At 34.3% G+C, this 18,604-nt stretch overlaps 7 protein-coding genes and 1 non-coding gene across 8 annotated transcripts in view; 4 read left to right on the forward strand and 4 right to left on the reverse strand.

The window, feature by feature from the left end:
- The window catches only part of VRP1 (Vrp1p), a gene marked incomplete at both ends in the record, with an annotated part of 2,148 nt that extends 1,356 nt beyond the window's left edge, over positions 1–792 (reverse strand). The window contains one exon of the mRNA XM_004181546.1: positions 1–792. This exon is cut by the window's left edge and continues 1,356 nt beyond it. Within this exon, the coding sequence (XP_004181594.1) occupies positions 1–792 (792 nt within the window).
- Positions 793–1,433: 641 nt separating this feature from the next.
- On the reverse strand, positions 1,434–1,820 carry TBLA0G01300 (uncharacterized protein; the record flags this gene model as incomplete). The annotated part of the gene is made up of 1 exon (XM_004181547.1): positions 1,434–1,820. One exon carries the CDS (start codon positions 1,818–1,820, stop codon positions 1,434–1,436), a length of 387 nt encoding a protein of 128 aa, XP_004181595.1.
- A 633-nt stretch (positions 1,821–2,453) lies between these two features.
- TBLA0G01310 (1,3-beta-glucan synthase) lies at positions 2,454–7,979 on the forward strand (the record flags this gene model as incomplete). The annotated part of the gene is made up of 1 exon (XM_004181548.1): positions 2,454–7,979. The coding sequence occupies one exon, from the start codon at positions 2,454–2,456 to the stop codon at positions 7,977–7,979; it is 5,526 nt and encodes a 1,841-aa protein (XP_004181596.1).
- A 1,726-nt stretch (positions 7,980–9,705) lies between these two features.
- TBLA0Gtrna3R lies at positions 9,706–9,777 on the forward strand. Its single transcript has one exon. It is a non-coding gene; the product is annotated as a tRNA-Arg (tRNA).
- Positions 9,778–10,685: 908 nt separating this feature from the next.
- TBLA0G01320 (60S ribosomal protein uL24) lies at positions 10,686–11,350 on the forward strand (the record flags this gene model as incomplete). The annotated part of the gene is made up of 2 exons (XM_004181549.1): positions 10,686–10,704; positions 10,986–11,350. 2 exons carry the CDS (start codon positions 10,686–10,688, stop codon positions 11,348–11,350), a joined length of 384 nt encoding a protein of 127 aa, XP_004181597.1.
- A 532-nt stretch (positions 11,351–11,882) lies between these two features.
- On the forward strand, positions 11,883–13,427 carry TBLA0G01330 (bifunctional fructose-2,6-bisphosphate 2-phosphatase/6-phosphofructo-2-kinase; the record flags this gene model as incomplete). The annotated part of the gene is made up of 1 exon (XM_004181550.1): positions 11,883–13,427. One exon carries the CDS (start codon positions 11,883–11,885, stop codon positions 13,425–13,427), a length of 1,545 nt encoding a protein of 514 aa, XP_004181598.1.
- Positions 13,428–13,822: 395 nt separating this feature from the next.
- Positions 13,823–14,539, reverse strand: CAX4 (dolichyldiphosphatase; the record flags this gene model as incomplete). Its single annotated transcript, XM_004181551.1, has 1 exon — positions 13,823–14,539. The coding sequence occupies one exon, from the start codon at positions 14,537–14,539 to the stop codon at positions 13,823–13,825; it is 717 nt and encodes a 238-aa protein (XP_004181599.1).
- A 1,044-nt stretch (positions 14,540–15,583) lies between these two features.
- On the reverse strand, positions 15,584–18,181 carry KAP95 (karyopherin beta; the record flags this gene model as incomplete). Its single annotated transcript, XM_004181552.1, has 1 exon — positions 15,584–18,181. The coding sequence occupies one exon, from the start codon at positions 18,179–18,181 to the stop codon at positions 15,584–15,586; it is 2,598 nt and encodes an 865-aa protein (XP_004181600.1).
- Positions 18,182–18,604: the final 423 nt, after the last annotated feature.

Consider the following 18,604-nt stretch of genomic DNA (forward strand, 5'->3'; position numbering starts at 1 on the left):
ATCGACTACACCTTTATCGGATCTCTTTGCGTTGATTTCGGATAGGAAGGGGAGGCCAGAGGGCGGCTGTGGTGCTTGAGATGGGGCAGGGGGAGGAGCAGGCACTGACATTGCCGGTGGAGCTGGTGGAGCTGGAGGAGCGGGAGGCGCGGGAGGGAGAGTGGAAGATTTTGGACGAGCCGATGGCACGGCGGGGGCCGACAATGTTGGCGGAGCTCCTGTGGGTAGAGGAGGCGGAGCCGCCAGGCCCAGGGAACTGGAGGAGTTTCTCATTGCGGTGGGAGAGTTCCTATTGATGCTAGACGGACTATTGCCTGGTCTCGAGGATGGCATTGGTGGCGGAGTCGAGGTGGGTATTGAAGGCGCGGATAGAGAGGGGATTGCTGGGGCAGAGGGGGGGGATGGGGCGGAATTGCTTGGAATTCTTCTTGCTGGTCTTGCTGAAGGTATTGATGGGGCACCCGAGGGTGGAGGAGGCGCGGAAGGTGCAGGACCGACGTGTTTGAGCTTTGGGAAGCCGCCAGCCAAGAGACCACCCAGCTGAGGGGCCGCGGAGGGCAACGAGGGCGCAGAGGGCGCGGAGGGCGCTCTTGGGGCAGCCGAGGCACCGGATGGACCCCCGGACGACACTTTCGGAGCACTTCTATCGTCTGTGTGAGCTTTTTTCAACGCCATCCCCTTTCTGATATCACCCAGCAGGGCATCTCTGCCCTGCATGACGGAAGCGGCGGGTTTTGGCGCTGAGGCAACGCCCAATGCTGGAGGAGGAGGAGGTGGAGGAGGAGGGGGCATTATCTTGGGGAAGTTTGTTTATCAGTGAGGGTCTATGTGAAAGTGTATGGACAGGTATACATGGATATATATATATATATATATGTTATAACCCTGTTTTAATAGAGATGCAATGCGGTCGATAATTTTCACGCGAGAATGTGAGATTCCGCGAAAGGCACGTGGCAGGTTACCCGGGGTCAGGGGGAGGGCCAAAACAAGGCATATGACGACTGCACTGCACTGCACTGCATTGCACTGCACTGCACTCTGTCTTACTACACAACTATCTCTTATTATACACTCGTAACTACTAACATACACACCCTCGCTTGCCCTAACTAAAACGCGAGAAAAATCGGCCTCGCGCACTATATAAGGCCTGCCTCTTGGCCACCTTAGACATCTTGTTCCCTTCCAGAAGTCTCCATGAAACCTCGGCGTCTTCGAAGACGGTCCCGGATGCGCTCGCGCACGTGACGGGCCCGTTCAAAGCGACGCCCAGAGTGAAAAAAAATTTCTATTTTTTTTCAGCCGCACAGTGTCCTGGAGAGAGAACAACACAAAATTCAAACTCTGGGACAACATGCATTGCAGACAGGCTTGTCCTTTGTTTGTATTGCCAGCTGTGTTGCTGACATTTATGCATTTCGGATGCATGTTTATTGTCGGGAGAGCACGGCCACCAAGATGGGCACGGTGCGTTTCTTTGTGGCATCGATGATGGTGGCACTGTCATTGTCATTGTGCTCGGTGAAACTGGATAATGTGGTCCGACATTTCACCAGGCCAGAGTCTTGTTTTCTCACACACTCCACTACAGCCAATAGGCGTTGCAAGTGTGGTCCGTAGGCATACAGACACAACTCGACTGGCTTGTGTGATACTAGTGTCTGGGCAATGCGTGTTGGACGGTCGCGGCACGTGACGTGGCGGGTCATGGTGTGTTTTGGAGCCGTCTTGGCGACGATGTGATGGAGAATGAATTGGCCGGCACGTTCGGTGTCTTGTAGTTCGAAGCCTATGGGGTGGTTGTGGAAAGTTGTCATTTGGGTTGTTGCCTTGCCCTTGCAGTTGGCCTTGCCCTTGCCCTTGCCCTCTTATATATACACATGGAGGGCATCGACAGGTGCCAGAGTGTGGCGTTGCCCGGCGCGTTACCCGGCTTTTGCGTCGCCCATTTTGCGGCACGCGTCACACGCGTCGCGCCCGCTTTCCGCTTCAGGCAACAGCGCGACGCGTCGCGCTGTTTTCGGCAAAGGCTCCACGCGAAAATCTTCTCGGCCACACAGTTGCTTTTTTTTCTTTTTCCTTCGCCTTCAATTTTCGATTCGCCCTACTGCGTTTCCCTTTTCGGCCCGCTCGCGCCTCTCCTCTCCGTCCTCTTTACTGTCTATTCTTTATTCTATCGATCAAACTCAAACTCAATTTCAAATTCATATTCATTGTGGTAGTCCAAATATTAGTACTTTTTTTTTCTTTTCTTTTGGTTAATTATTTACTAATATATACATACTTACTTAGTTACTTACCCACAACAACATCTATACAAAACGTATATATACAAAACGTATTTGAAATTTCACCTCTTACAGCACTTCTTACAATACTCGTTTCGCTTGCACTTGCACTTACACTTACACTTACACTTACACTTGCACTTAGACTCCCGCTCGTATCAAATGTCTTATGATCAATACGAGCTACACGATACTGCAAACAACCAGTATCAGAATCCTCGCTTCGATATAGACCAGGACTCCACCTCGCAATATCATGACTACGACGTCCAAGATCAAAACGGGTTGATCCAAACCGCAGATGAGTTCAATCAAATGATCAACACTCCATACAACGGCTATTACTCCTCTTCCAAGAACAATTCCAAATCACAGTCTCAACCACAACCCCAGCCAGATGAACAATACTCGACCTATTCCATGGGCAACAACAGAGAACAATCCACGTTTTCTCAAAACTCCACCCCATACTTCTATTACGATCAAAACGCCATCGACCAAGCATTACCCAACGTCCCATACCCAGCATACACCGCAGACCCCAATTCGCCGGTATCCATCCAACAGATTGAAGACATCTTTATCGAATTGACAAACAAGTTCGGGTTCCAAAGAGATTCCATGAGAAACATGTTTGATCATTTGATGACGTTGCTCGATTCTCGTTCTTCAAGAATGGAACCTTACATGGCGTTACTTTCTCTTCATGCAGACTATATCGGTGGCGACACCTCCAATTATAAAAAATGGTATTTTGCCGCTCAATTGGATATGGACGATAAAGTTGGGTTCCGTAATTTGAACTTGGCCAAGTTGAAAAGAGAAAAGAAAAAAATGCAAAAAAATAAACACGATTACGAAAATGACGATTCCTTAGAAGCTGCAGATTATAGATGGAAATCAGAGATGGATTCCCTTTCCCCCACCGATCGTATCTACCAGATCGCCTTGTACTTGCTGGTATGGGGGGAAGCCAACCAAGTAAGATTCACCTCCGAATGTCTTTGTTTCATCTACAAATGTGCCCTAGATTATTTGAATTCCCCCTATTCCATGGAACAAAACTTGCCGGAGGGCGATTACCTGCACAGAGTCGTCACTCCCCTATACAGATTCATCAGAGATCAAGTCTATGAATTAAACCATGATGGCAAGTTCATTAAACGTGAAAATGATCATAACAAAATCATCGGCTACGATGATATCAACCAATTGTTTTGGTATCCACAAGGTCTTAACAAGATTGTTTTCCAAAACGGCGAAAAATTATTGGATTTATCAAAAGATGAAAGATATTTGAGATTGGGTGATGTTCATTGGCAATCCGTTTTTTTCAAAACTTACAAAGAAACAAGAACTTGGTTACATCTACTAACAAACTTCAACCGTATTTGGATCTTACACGCCTCCGTCTATTGGATGTACGTCGCCTACAATTCCCCAACGTTATATACACATAATTATCAACAATTGTTGGATAATCAACCTTTGGCTGCTTATAAATGGGCGTCGGCCGCCCTGGGGGGTACTTTAGCATCACTGTTACAAATCGCAGCCACAGTCTGTGAATGGTATTTTGTTCCAAGAAATTGGGCAGGCGCTCAACATTTGAAATATAGATTCTTGGGTATTTGCATTGTTCTTGGGGTCAATCTAGCACCAATCATTTGGGTTTTCGCATATGATAAAGATGACGTTCAATCATACACCGCTCATGTCGTTTCCGCAGTGTTTTTCTTTGTTGCTGTCGCCACTTTGGTTTGGTTCTCCATCATGCCTCTAGGTGGTCTCTTCACTTCCTATTTAAACAGATCCACAAGACGTTATGTTGCATCACAAACCTTTACTGCCAATTTCGCTCCTTTGAAAGGTTTGGATAGATGGTTATCCTATTTGGTTTGGATCGTTGTCTTTGGTGCCAAATTCGCAGAATCATACTACTTCTTAATCTTATCTCTAAGAGATCCCATCAGAATCTTATCCACAATGACAATGAGATGTACCGGTGAATATTGGTGGGGTGCTCACGCTTGTAGACAACAACCAAAAATCGTCCTTGGTCTGATGATTGCCACAGATTTCATTCTTTTCTTTTTAGATACTTATTTGTGGTATATCTTAGTCAACACTGTCTTTTCCATTTGTAAATCCTTTTACATGGGTATGTCTGTTTTAACTCCATGGAAAAATATCTTTACAAGATTACCAAAGAGAATTTATACAAAGATCTTATCAACAAATGATATGCAAATCCAATATAAACCAAAGATTTTGATTTCCCAAATTTGGAATGCCATCATCATCTCCATGTATAGAGAACATCTATTAGCCATCGATCATGTCCAACAATTGTTATACCATCAAGTCCCAGGTAATGAACAAGGTAAAAGATCCTTAAAGGCCCCAACTTTTTTCTTGGCTCAAGGTGATCCTAAATCCAAGATAGAATTTTTCCCCAAGGATTCTGAAGCTGAACGTCGTATTTCATTTTTCGCTCAATCGTTATCCACTCCATTACCAACTCCATTACCAATCGATAATATGCCAACTTTTACTGTTTTGACTCCTCATTATTCTGAAAGAATCTTGTTATCCTTAAGAGAAATCATTAGAGAAGATGATCAATTCTCAAGAGTTACCCTATTGGAATATTTGAAACAATTACATCCTTTAGAATGGGAATGTTTTGTTAAAGATACAAAGATTTTGGCCGAAGAAACTGACGCTTATGAACAACAAAACCTATCAGGTCCTTCCAATGATGAATTCAAGCAAAAGCAACAACAACAAATGGATTTGGAGAAAAACGAATATTCTGGTCAAGATTCTTCTAAAAACCATGTCGATGATTTACCATTTTATTGTATCGGTTTCAAATCCGCTGCTCCTGAATACACTTTAAGAACACGTATTTGGGCCTCTTTAAGATTCCAAACGTTATACCGTACTGTTTCTGGGTTTATGAATTATGCAAGAGCCATTAAATTGTTATATCGTGTTGAGAATCCAGAAATCGTTCAAATGTTTGGTGGCAATGTTGAAGGGTTAGATAATGAATTAGAAAGAATGGCAAGAAGAAAATTCAAATATGTCGTTTCTATGCAAAGATTGGCTAAATTTAAACCTCATGAAATGGAAAACGCTGAATTCTTATTAAGAGCTTATCCAGATTTACAAATTGCTTATTTAGATGAAGAACCTCCATTAAATGAAAATGAAGAACCAATCGTTTATTCTGCTTTAATCGATGGTCATTGTGATATTATGGAAAATGGTAGAAGACGTCCCAAATATAGAATCCAATTGTCAGGTAATCCAATCTTGGGTGATGGTAAATCAGATAATCAAAATCATGCCATCATCTTTTATAGAGGTGAATATATTCAATTGATTGATGCTAATCAAGATAATTATTTGGAAGAATGTTTGAAAATTAGATCTGTCTTGGCTGAATTCGAAGAATTAAATGTAGATTATATCAATCCTTATTCTCCAGAGGTTAGATACGAAGATCAAAATAATAATTATCCAGTGGCTATTGTTGGTGCTAGAGAATATATTTTCTCTGAAAATTCAGGTGTTTTAGGTGATGTTGCTGCTGGTAAAGAACAAACTTTTGGTACTCTTTTCGCTCGTACTTTATCTCAAATTGGTGGTAAATTACATTACGGTCATCCGGATTTTATTAATGCTACTTTTATGACTACAAGAGGTGGTGTTTCTAAAGCTCAAAAGGGTTTACATTTAAATGAAGATATTTATGCAGGTATGAATGCCACTTTAAGAGGTGGTAGAATTAAACATTGTGAATATTATCAATGTGGTAAAGGTAGAGATTTAGGGTTTGGTACTATTTTGAATTTCAACACAAAGATTGGTGCCGGTATGGGTGAGCAAATGTTATCTCGTGAATATTATTATTTAGGTACTCAATTACCAATCGATCGTTTCTTATCATTCTACTATGCTCATCCTGGTTTCCATTTGAATAATTTGTTTATTCAATTATCTTTACAATTATTCATGTTGACTTTATTAAATATGAATGCATTGGCTCATGAATCTATTTTCTGTGATTATGATAGAAATAAACCAATTACTGATATATTATATCCAATCGGTTGTTACAATTTGTCTCCAGTAGTTGATTGGGTTAGACGTTACACTTTATCCATTTTCATTGTTTTCTTTATCGCTTTTGTTCCAATTATCGTTCAAGAATTGATTGAACGTGGGTTATGGAAAGCCACTCTAAGATTCTTCCGTCATTTACTATCTCTATCTCCAATGTTTGAAGTATTTGCAGGTCAAATCTATTCTTCTGCATTAATGACTGACATGACTGTAGGTGGTGCTCGTTATATTTCTACTGGTAGAGGGTTTGCCACATCTCGTATTCCATTTTCAATTTTATACTCAAGATTTGCTAATTCAGCAATCTATATGGGTGCTAGATCGTTGTTAATGTTATTATTCAGTACGTGTGCTCATTGGCAAGCTCCATTATTATGGTTCTGGGCCTCTTTAGCCTCCTTATTATTATCACCATTCATCTTTAATCCACATCAATTCTCTTGGGAAGATTATTTCTTAGATTATAGAGATTTCATCAGATGGTTATCAAGAGGTAATAGAAAATACCATAAAAACTCTTGGATTGGTTATATTAGAATGTCAAGATCTCGTGTTACTGGTTTCAAACGTAAATTAACTGGTGATGAATCTGAACAAGCTGCTGGTGATTCCAAAAGAGCTCGTAAGATTAATTTAGTCATTTCTGAATTCATCCCATTGATCGTATACTCTGCAGGTTGTTTTATGGCTTTCACTTTTATTAATGCTCAAACTGGTGTTCAAAATGCAACTAGAGTCAATTCTATTTTACGTGTATTGATTTGTACTTTTGCTCCAATTGCAGTTAATATGGGTGCATTGCTATTCTGTGTCTGTGTTAGTCCATTAGCTGGCCGTTGTTGTAAACAAGGTGGTTCTGTTATGGCTGCTTTGGCTCATGGTACTTCAGTTATGGTTAATTTGATTATGTTCATCGTCATGTGGGTTTTAGAAGGCTTCAATTGGCCAAGAATGTTATTAGGTATTGTTACTTGTATTCAATTCCAAAGATTAATTTATCAAGGTATGTCTATTTTCTTATTAACAAGAGAATTGAAAAATGATAGATCCAACACGGCTTTCTGGACTGGTACTTGGGGTAGTAACCATTTAGGTGTCACACAACCATTTAGAGAATATTTCGTTAAGATTATTGAATCTGCAGAATTTGCTGCTGATTTCACTTTAGGTCATATCATCATGTTTATCCAATTACCAGTTTTATGTATCCCATTCATTGATAAATTCCATTCTATGATGTTATTCTGGTTAAAACCATCAAGACAAATTCGTGCTCCAATTTACTCATTAAAGCAAACAAGATTACGTAAGAGAATGGTTAGAAAGTATATGGTATTATACTTTATTGTATTCTGCTTAATAATGGCATGCTTTATTGGTCCTGCTGCTGCTTCAAGCCGTGTTACATTGCACATTAACGCAGGTGATCCAGGTGTATACCATAATCTTATTCAACCAAGAAACTTAAGTAATAATGATACTGGTTTATCTACATACTCCGGTCATTATTACACAGAAAAACCTTCTATGGAAATATGGTCTACCATTAAATAGCCATAGATCATGATGTGAAAAAGGTAAACACATTACATTGAACTTTAACTTTGACTTTTTATTATTATCTATATATAAAATTTTTTTTTCTCAATTTTACTCATCATGCTCATCCCTTATCATTTTTTCATCTATATATATTTGATGACTGTATATTATATTTGTGTGGGTTAGCTACATTCGGTCTATATAAAAAATTTTTTTAACTCTTAAATTTTGTTCAAAATCTGTTTTCTTTTTTTTATTTTTTATTTTTTTTTAGATAAAAATCAAATAAAGACAATATATTTTAAATTTAAATAATAGGAATTTTCAAAAAAAAAAGTTTGTTTAACTTTGTAGTTTTATCAGAATGAATTTGACAAAGGGAAGAGAGGGACTGTATTTTACTTAATTAGTTTTGCTCCATAAACTTTTTAAAGGTTTTATAGATAAAATTGGTACATTGCGTAAAATAATCGTTACAATAATCTTAAAAAATAATGTATAAATATTTCATTAATAGAAAAGATAATAAAATAATCCTGACTTCACAAATCTAGTAAATACACTATACCAAACAGGTTTGGATACAAGGAATAATGCTTGTGCTAAATATTTATTGTCTTTACACATAAAGCGATAGGTATACTGTTCCAGGATAAAAGAGAATATAACGTGAATATACGTTGATAATAAAATCTCCAATTAGATAATTCCTTGTTGCCAAATGGAGTACATCCTGTAACCACTACAGGATATACTAAGCCTGGAAGCCAGGCATAACTTGTGAGGTTAATTAAGTGAAAAAACATTTTTATTTATAGACGATGATGAATTGATTTCTCTTGTCCAAAAACTAATTTATAAATTGCCAAGCCTTTATTAGACATCTAATCTTTGTATTTTATGTATTCTATATACTTTTTATTCCGATTCAAAAGGTTAGGAGGTTTCTATTTTTTTACTACTTAATAAAACCTCAATTATCCTTTTAAATTACGACAGACAATATTACCAATATAAATGATACTATTGTATAATTAATTGGTGTTATATAAATAGCAGTATCACTTGAATCCGACATTAGTATAGGGAATTAATTTTTTCTAGTTAATAATATGTTTTTAGCATAGCAATTTCCTACACGCCATACTCATGAACTTTTTGAATAATTTTTTTTATATATGCTCAAATTATTGAACAAAAACTAAAAAAATATTTAATTTTTAAAGGTCTAATAATTATCTTACTTTATATCGAATCTTATTAGTGTGTTACATTAAGTTAACGTACACAATAATGTATAATATATTTCACATGTTTACATGATAGTTTCAAGGATTTTATATGTAGGAATAGATGATGATTGAACAATAACAATGGAAGATGAACACAACTTTCAATACGAAAGATGATAGTGGAGTTGTGATATTTGCAAGCAATTACAATAGTTAAACTATATATTTCAAAAACTAAACTAAACCAAACCAAACCAAACCAAACAAATTAAATCCAATAAGTTACTTATATCAATAAGTTACTTATATCAATAAGAGACACCAAATGCTCCAATTTCCAGAAATAGTATATATATTTTTAAATAAAAATTGAAAAATAAGTTTAACCAATTTGTATTATATTTTAATAATAGTTCTTATACATTTACCTAATGCATTGAGCTTAAAATAATAATGAATATAGTTGTCCTCTATAAGTTTACGTTAGTTTAAAAGTTTATAAATCCGCCCCTTTAGTGCAATGGTTAGCATACATTTTTCCGGTGGATGTGATCCGGGTTCGAGTCCCGGGAGGGGCTATGAATTTTTATCACATAGTCACTAATCACGTGACCAAATATATATACATTTCAAGGCACTAAAGGATTGCTTTATTATTGTGGTAACTTAGTAGAACAATATTTAAATTATTATTATTATTCTGATGACAACAGTTTTACATTAAACCCATTTATTATTGGCTGTCAAAAGTGCTTTAAAATAGTTCAAACTTATAAATAGGTAAAACAAAAATATAATATTTTTGATTATAAAATATAATAGATTCTTTAAATTGGGTTTCCTACTAGTTATGTTTTCATATTTCGTTATAGGAAGTGTTTCTTATCTTTTTTCTTCTTAGACTATTATAGACTCCATAACTTTTCTTAGCATGTAAAGCAGAGAAAAAAAAAGACAGGCCGTTAACTTTTCATTTGTTATCTCTTATACATCTTTTATCATTCCAAACTGTTCAAATATTTAATTTGTTTAAGATTAATCATTTACTTGACTCATTAATCATGTTTAATACACACAATGCAAAGGCACGCTCAAAGAGTTTTTCATGACTGCCCATCCGTACATCCAGAGTTTACTTTTTTTAGATGGAAAAGAATAGCCGTTTTTTTTTTCAATTTTTTGCTCCACCTTGGAAAAATAATGTTCCGGAAGGGAATTTTGTGGACAAACGACGCTTGACCAGTGAAGGCTATCTTGAAATTTGTATCAAAGTGAAATTTCACCTTGCAGGGGGAATAACGCTAGATAATGGAACTCTAGGCTAGGACACTATGAAGCTAGAAGGGAATTAGCATAGGCTGGAAGATTCCTGTAGGAAGGCTGTAGTTGGGATATTATTGATTGATAAAAATATGTAGTTGAAAAAGACGCCCTGTTTAGTGTACACTTAGATTAACTAGCAACTCATCAGGATATCGAATAAAAAATGGCTAAGCAATCTCTAGGTATGTGGAAATTTAAAGAACTAAATGAAATGATGAAGAATTTATGGATTTAATGAAGTAACGAGATGATGGAACTATAATATTTTAAAGAATGAACTAGGATTACGGCAACAACAGTAGGGGATGAACGTAGTATAGACCGTAAACTTCAGAATTAAATGCATTATATTCATCTAACGAATCATTAAACATCCAATAAACCTACCAAAATATTGGAAAACAAATTTACTAACAGCAATATCAATGGATTTAATAATCTATTCAAAATATTTTATATTCAGACGTTTCCTCCGACAGAAGAAAGGCCAGAAAGGCTTATTTCACTGCTCCATCCTCTGAACGTCGTGTTCTATTGTCTGCTCCTTTATCTAAGGAATTGAGAGCTCAATACAACATCAAAGCTTTGCCAATTAGAAGAGATGATGAAATCATGGTTACCCGTGGTGCCAAGAAGGGTCAAGAAGGTAAAGTTTCTTCTGTTTACAGATTGAAATTTGCCATCCAAGTTGACAAGGTCACCAAGGACAAATCTAACGGTGCTTCTGTCCCAATTAACTTACACCCATCCAAGGTTGTTATCACTAAATTACATTTGGACAAAGACAGAAAGGCTTTGATCCAAAGAAAGGGTGGTAAATTGGAATAAACGACTGTGCTATTATTATAATTCATTATTAACTTTAACATATTATGTATAAATTATATTTAGATTTGTTTATTTCTTCACCTTTTTAACATTAACCTATTTCATTAATATAAATTTAAAAAAATAAAACATTTCAAACTATTACACGGTGATATCCCATTATCACGGGTTAGGTGTTGTAACTCTAGAGGATAACCGCCAATCAGAGTGTCAGAATATTTTGGAGAATACATTCTCTATTTACTGTTGAAATATCGCAATTTTTATTTATTTTTTTTTTTGTGACGCGGGGGTTTTCTCCAAAAATTAAACTTAAATTTAAAGCAGCCATCCAATAATAAGGGTTTTCTGTAGATTCAAGATTTTAAAGTATTGGAGAAATTTTTCTTGTGTTACAAATATTTTTGGATTAATAAAAAACTCCAAATTAATTATTCTTCTTGATCCTAACTGTAATAGTTATATTGAAGAGTAAAGTGCCATCTCAATAATAATAATAAAAATTTTTTTTTCCTTCTTTTAATATTGGGATATGGAAAGTTTTCATGCTAATCAAAATGAATTAATTGATGGTTTAGGTAGTGAACCCTTAAAATCCGGTAATTATATGGCGAGACGAGGTTCTCGATGGTCAATTCACACTGATACAGAACATCAATGCCGAGATTACCTTCATTATCATAATTGTAATAATGATGATAATGTTCCTAGCAATGGTTCTCTTTCAGATTTAGAACCACCATCTGGTCTATCTGGAATATACCCAGGCCAATTGTATTCCAGTTCTCCTGGAAAAATGTTCCATGCAGGTAAAATTCTAATCGTTTTAATGGGTCTTCCTGGATCTTCAAAAACCTTATTATCAGTAGCAATTACAAGATTTACGAAATGGTTAGGGGTCTTAACAAAATCCTTCCATTTCTCCAAATACATCGAAGATTATAAATACCATCATACCACTAGAACGATACCAAGCTTAAATCAACAAGACCAAGATTTTAAAAGGATAGTTATTGATAAGATATGTAATGACATGTTGAACTTCTTTACTAAGGATTGTGGCCAATTAGCAATTTATGATGCTTCAAATATTAGGAAATCGGATAGAAAATTACTAAATGATTTTTTCAGTGAAAATGAGATAAAAGTTTTATTTATTGAATCCTTAATCACAAATACCGCTATAATTGATAATAATATTAAAAATTCAGTGAAATCAATTAAATTAGCCGAAGGTTTAACACAAGAAGAAGCTGAAGATGCTATAAAGGCAGAACTATCTCTAAATAAGACATATTTAGAAGAATTATCTATAGATGAAAATCTAAGTTATATTAAATACTTCAATTTCGGTGAAAAATTAACATTAAATAACAAGCATGAAGGTTATCTGATTAATAAAATTGTATTGTTTTTAATGAATTTACGTTATAAGACTGGATCTTTATTCTTCGCTCCGTTGGACTATGGTAATGATGATATTACGATTTTATCACAGGTAAATATTAATCATATACAAAAAATATATTCAAATGTTTTGAAACGTGTTAGAGTGAAAGGCATTGATGATGAGCTTAATACTTCCAAACCAATTAAATTGGAGAAAAATGAATTAGACGTATGGATTGCCCCAACTCCACTTTCGGAACAAATTCAAACGAATATTAATGAACAATATAAATCTAAGGATGATAAAAATCCTATTAATGTTTATGAGAAATCACAATTGCAGGCTATTCACCTCGGTGAAGTGAAAAACTTGACACAAGAAGAAATTGAAAAAAAATTCCCAGATGATTTTAAAAGATTTGCGTTAGATCCTTATCATTCTCGTTACCCACGATCAGAATCCTATCACGATTTGGCTATTAGAATGGAACCATTACTATTTGAATTGGAACGTTCAACGAAAAATATTTTAATTATTGCGCATCCTTCCAATTTACGTGTGCTATATGGTTATTTTATGGCATCTACTTGCTTGGATTTACCTGATTTAGGTTTCCCATCAAATAGAATAGTTGAAATTCAATTTAATCCATTATTAAATACTGCAAATTATATAACAATGGAATAGAAACAAACGAGACGTTATGGAATGATTTTAAAGCCAAATCACAGAATTGAAATGACAACCTAACAATGTTACTTATTAATATTCTTCTTTTGTAAAAGAATAACAAGCATTCTCTATATATCTATTTCTACATATATGTATAATTTATATTATTACTAACATGTTTTACTGTTTTGTTTTTCTTTCAATTATATACCAGTCAAGATTTTATTATATAAAATTATAAAGCTGCTAATCTATTTATCTCTACATTACAACTACATATTTATTAATTACAGTATTATTTGGATTTGTAATGATGATTCTCTATAAGTATTTAGTAATAATAATATTATTATTATTAATATGCTGGTTAAACCGTGCAATGAAACAACCGTCATGTTTTATATTCAAAATTAATTCACCTTCTTAGAATCTACACTTCCTGCTGAATATTGTGTCAACCTCAATAAATATGCATCATACTCTTCTCTTAAAGATAAAGGTGCTAAATTATAAGAGTCTTTAATATACAATCTTCTTGCTAACCACCAAGATAAAACCCAATTAATTATCCCTATTTCTCTTAGAATCCCAACTAAAAGATAGTAGCTTGAACCAGTACATAATCCGATACAAAATCCGATAAATACCTGATCAATGGAATGGTACATTAGATAAACTCTTGATGAGCAAACACAGAATGCTAATAATGCAAAAAATACTATGCCTAATTTCCTTTTACATACGCTTAAATCTTTCCAAGATAAAGTATATTTTAATGAAATATAGATAAAAAGAAAACCCATAAATTGTGAATGAGCACTTGGCATGCCATAGCCAGAACGCAAAGTATCATTTTGGAAGGAATCACCGAATGAAATTGGACGCGGCTGTTTAATTATATTTTTGATAATATTATTAAAGATTTCATTAGCTAACTGTCCTGCAGCCATAATGCACGCTTCTAGCTCTCTTGTAGAAATGAACCATGATAAATAAAACGTTAATATTAAGATTGGCAAAAGTGAAAAATAAGCACTCAAGAAAGAGATTAGGTCACTTGGATCATAAAGAATATAGGTATCATCAAATGGAATAATATTTGGATTAAGATCCGTAATGTTGTTCATGTTATTCTAAACCTATCTCCTCGAGAAATGCAGTTAATTTATTTTTCTTTTTTTTTGTTTTAAATAATTTTAAAATGTATATTATATTTTTTTTAATTTTATTTATACGTATAAGAATGGCATTATCTAGATTGTACGGCAACATATCCCGCTTAAGATATTTCCCGACTTGTTTCAAAAACTGCTTAAGCCACTGTATAGAGTTTCATAAGGTACATTGCAATTCATGTATAAATATGTTGTCAGTATGTTATAAATGATATCTTCTTAGTTGCTATTTGTAAAATTACTCAAAGAAAATTTAGAACTGCAATAATTGCTATAGTTTTTCAATGTAATTTACCACGCTAGAAGACTGGTGCTTAAGATGTATATACTGCAAGATATATTTTAGATACATCAAAGATGAAATTTGTCTATGACCATCTCTTGATGATAAGTAACTACATAAATAAATAATTAATTAACTAATTGAAAAACTTTAAAAGAAAGAAAAAAAAAAAAAAAAAAAAATAAAACCAAACCAAAGTAGTATGCTATGCCTATATACAAAGAGAGAGAATAATGAGGAAAATGGGATAGAGAAAAGAGAAGAAAGAAGAAAGAGAGAAGAAAGAAAAAAACAAAAATGAGAAAAGAAAAAAGAAAATATTAATGATATTTATAATAAAACAATAATAATAGAGAAAGAATGAGAGAGAGAAAAAAAAAGTATAATAAAATGAAATAGAGTGAAGAAAAAAAAATGAAGTAAATATATAACCAAGCCAACAGAATAGTAAGAATGGCAATGTGAAGGAAAAAGTTCGAAGTGGTTGTTTGAGGTTAGAAATCATATTAGTGGATATAAAAAGTGAAATTAATGGCGGCAGTATAGTAATAATAATAATGATAATAATAATGATAATAATAATAATCAGAAATGGTTAATAGTGATCATAAAATGCAGAGAGTTAAAATGTGTTTTAATGACATGGTGAGATAATTATTAATCTTTTTTTCCCCTCCAATATAAAACACACTTATTAAAAGAATGACTTAGTTTTATAAAGCTAATTGAGCTCTTTGTTGTTCTCTTGCCCATCTAGCAGTATCCTTTGTCGATTGGGAAAAGATAGGATTTGTTCTAGTCTTTTTCATAAACTCAGATACCCAATTCTGTTGATAGAATTGTTTAATAGAACCATCTGGATACATAGTTGCTAAATCCCCAATTAAACCTACAGCAGATCTGGAAGTAGAATCTTCACCATATAATTGTGGGTCTTCAGCCACCATTGAAAGAAATTGGAAAATTGTACCTACGTAAGGGAATAAAGGTTGTGGATTATTCGATAAACCGGCAACAATACCAACGTATGCATCCAAAACAGCTTCCAAAACTTTAATTCTATAATCTAATGCTTCTAAAGTACCATTTTCTGGTTTATCATTTTGAGTAGCAACACATAAGGTAATAACTTCATTTAAATATGGGATGAAATCATCTGTAATGTTTGAGGCAATATCACCAAATACACTTAATACAGCAGGTTTTAAATCTTTTCTTGAATTTGATGATGTTATAATTTGACCTAGAACATTCATAAAAGCTGAAGCATATTTTCTAAAATCTTCTTGTAAAGAATTTGAAATATCAGCAATAAAACCTACAGCAGTGATTGCCACTTGAGAATCTACTTGATTTAGAGCTTTTACTAAATAAGCAGAGAAAGGATCCAAATATTTTTCGAAATCTTTACCCAAGGAAGAAGCCAAGGAAGATACTGCATAAAAGACATCATCTTCAATATAAGCAGAATCTTGTTGGTTTAACAACTTTAAGAATAGATCCATTAGCATATCTGAGACAGAACTAACACTTTGTGGAGATTTTCTAATAACTGAGGCTAATACTGTTAAAATACTTGATTGTAATTCTTGTAAACTTTGCTTATCTTCTAAAGATAAAGTTTCTTCATTGACATTCATAGTTTGACCTAATTTATCCATGATAAACGTGGAGATAGAAGCAGAACATTCAGCTACTGTATCATTTGAATATTCTACCACAGTAGTTAAAGAGGTAAAAGCTGAAGCTCTTGAATTGAATTCGTTATCAGATCTATTAGCAACTTTTAATAAAGCATCCACGATAGGTGAATAATAAGAGAAGATATCGGAGTTTTCTACATCTGCTAATTGCTCAATTAGATTAATAATGATCCAAGAACAATTTGTTGCAACTTTTGGATGGTCTTGTAAACCTTTCAAACAGGCTTGAATAACTCCCTTTAGATTTGTGTTTGAATCAATAGATTCAATGACTAGATCTGCGATTCTACCAATACACCAAGCAGCTGTTTCTTTAACTTGGATAACTGAATCGTCCATTAAATTTAAAATAGCAGGTAAAGCTTGATGAACGTAATAAACTTTTTGATCTTTAGCTGGACCATCCAAGATAGAACCAAATGACATTACAGCAGCTTCTCTATTTCTCCAATTTTCAGAAGTGATATTATTTTCTACAAATTCTAAGACAGGTTCTAAGATGTTATTACCACAGTTTTGAGCAAATAATTGTAAACATGAACCTGCAGACATAGAAACATTCCAATCATCATCTTCAAAATCTTCATTTTGTCTCGTTAATAATTGTAATAGATTTGGAACCACATCACGGATTGATGATAAAGCGAAATTATAGCTTTGAAGTGGGGATTCTGGGAATTGGGTTAATTCAAAAGCAATATCGATTTCCTCTTCACAAATGGTGGACCAAAACTCCACGGCCATCGAAGCAACTTTATCGTTTTCAGATTTCATTGTGGAAATAGTTAATGCATACAAGGCTTGTTCCATATAATGTTTCATTAGAGGGTAATACAATGACATGATTTTACATAAACAACCGAACGAAGCAGCTTGAATATCATAATCTTGAGTTTGAGTAGCTTCACAAACGACTTGCATCAAATAATTTCTTTCACCTTCTCTATCCATATTATTTTTAATGAAGAGTAAAGAATCAGCCAATGCATTCAAAGCAGTTAATCTAACTTGTTTTGATGGCTCAGTGGATTGAGCACCTTGAACAATAGCAATCAAAATATTATTGGAAGAAGCAATTAAAGTTTGATCTTGTGGGTCTGCAGCTTCACATATATAACCTAAGGTCAATAACGAGGCTCTTTTCACATTTTCTTGTTGGGTACTTGAAGTATTATCGACCATAATCTTTAACAATTCTGGCCATTCATTTCTTGGTAATTCGATGTTGGCAATAGCTGCAATCAATTGAGCAACCGCATTTGAGACTCTTGCAGAAGTAACATTGGAGACTAAAGCCATCAAAGCGTTTTGTTTAATTTGAAGTTTAGAATTCATATCGACATTATTTATCCAACGTAAAGAAAATTGATTATTCTTTACTGAATCCTTGGAGATCAATTCATTCTTCAAAGTTAAAGCAGCTAATATTCTTGCTTCATCCTTGATTGGTATAGAGGAATCAACCAAGACTTGTGATAGCATTCCTGCAAATTGAATAAAGTTATCATTGGATAGTTTCTTTAATTGAGTTTCAGAAGTCAAACGTACATTTTGGTCAGTGGCTAAAATGGTGTTTTCTAACACTTGAACAAATTCAGCAGTAGACATTATGTAAAAGAGTTTATAATTTTATTAGTTATTCTATGTTGTTGTTGAGTTTTTTATTTGCTTAACGATAAAAGATGAAAATCTTTGATAGATTTGTATAAATAATGATACTAGTGCAATATGAATATGTTCGTAGATGGATATGTGTAAACCAGTGTAAGTGAGTAGATATGTATATTGATATATCGCCTTGAAATCCAATTGTATTTATTCTATCACGATACTTCGATATACTTCGTCCTGTTTCTTTTTTCTTCTTTTCTATTTTTCAATATTTATTATCTATTTAAATTAAATACATCAATTGCAGTTTTTTTTTCCTTTGTGACGAAAAGAGGCATTGATAAAAAAAAAAAATTTCAGATGCCTCAAAATCACTTTTAACGGAAGGCAATTCTGAGATCTCGTGACTCAAACAGAAAA

Source organism: Henningerozyma blattae, chromosome 7, assembly GCF_000315915.1.
Source record: "Henningerozyma blattae CBS 6284 chromosome 7, complete genome".
In the NCBI taxonomy this organism is placed as follows: domain Eukaryota; kingdom Fungi; phylum Ascomycota; class Saccharomycetes; order Saccharomycetales; family Saccharomycetaceae; genus Henningerozyma; species Henningerozyma blattae.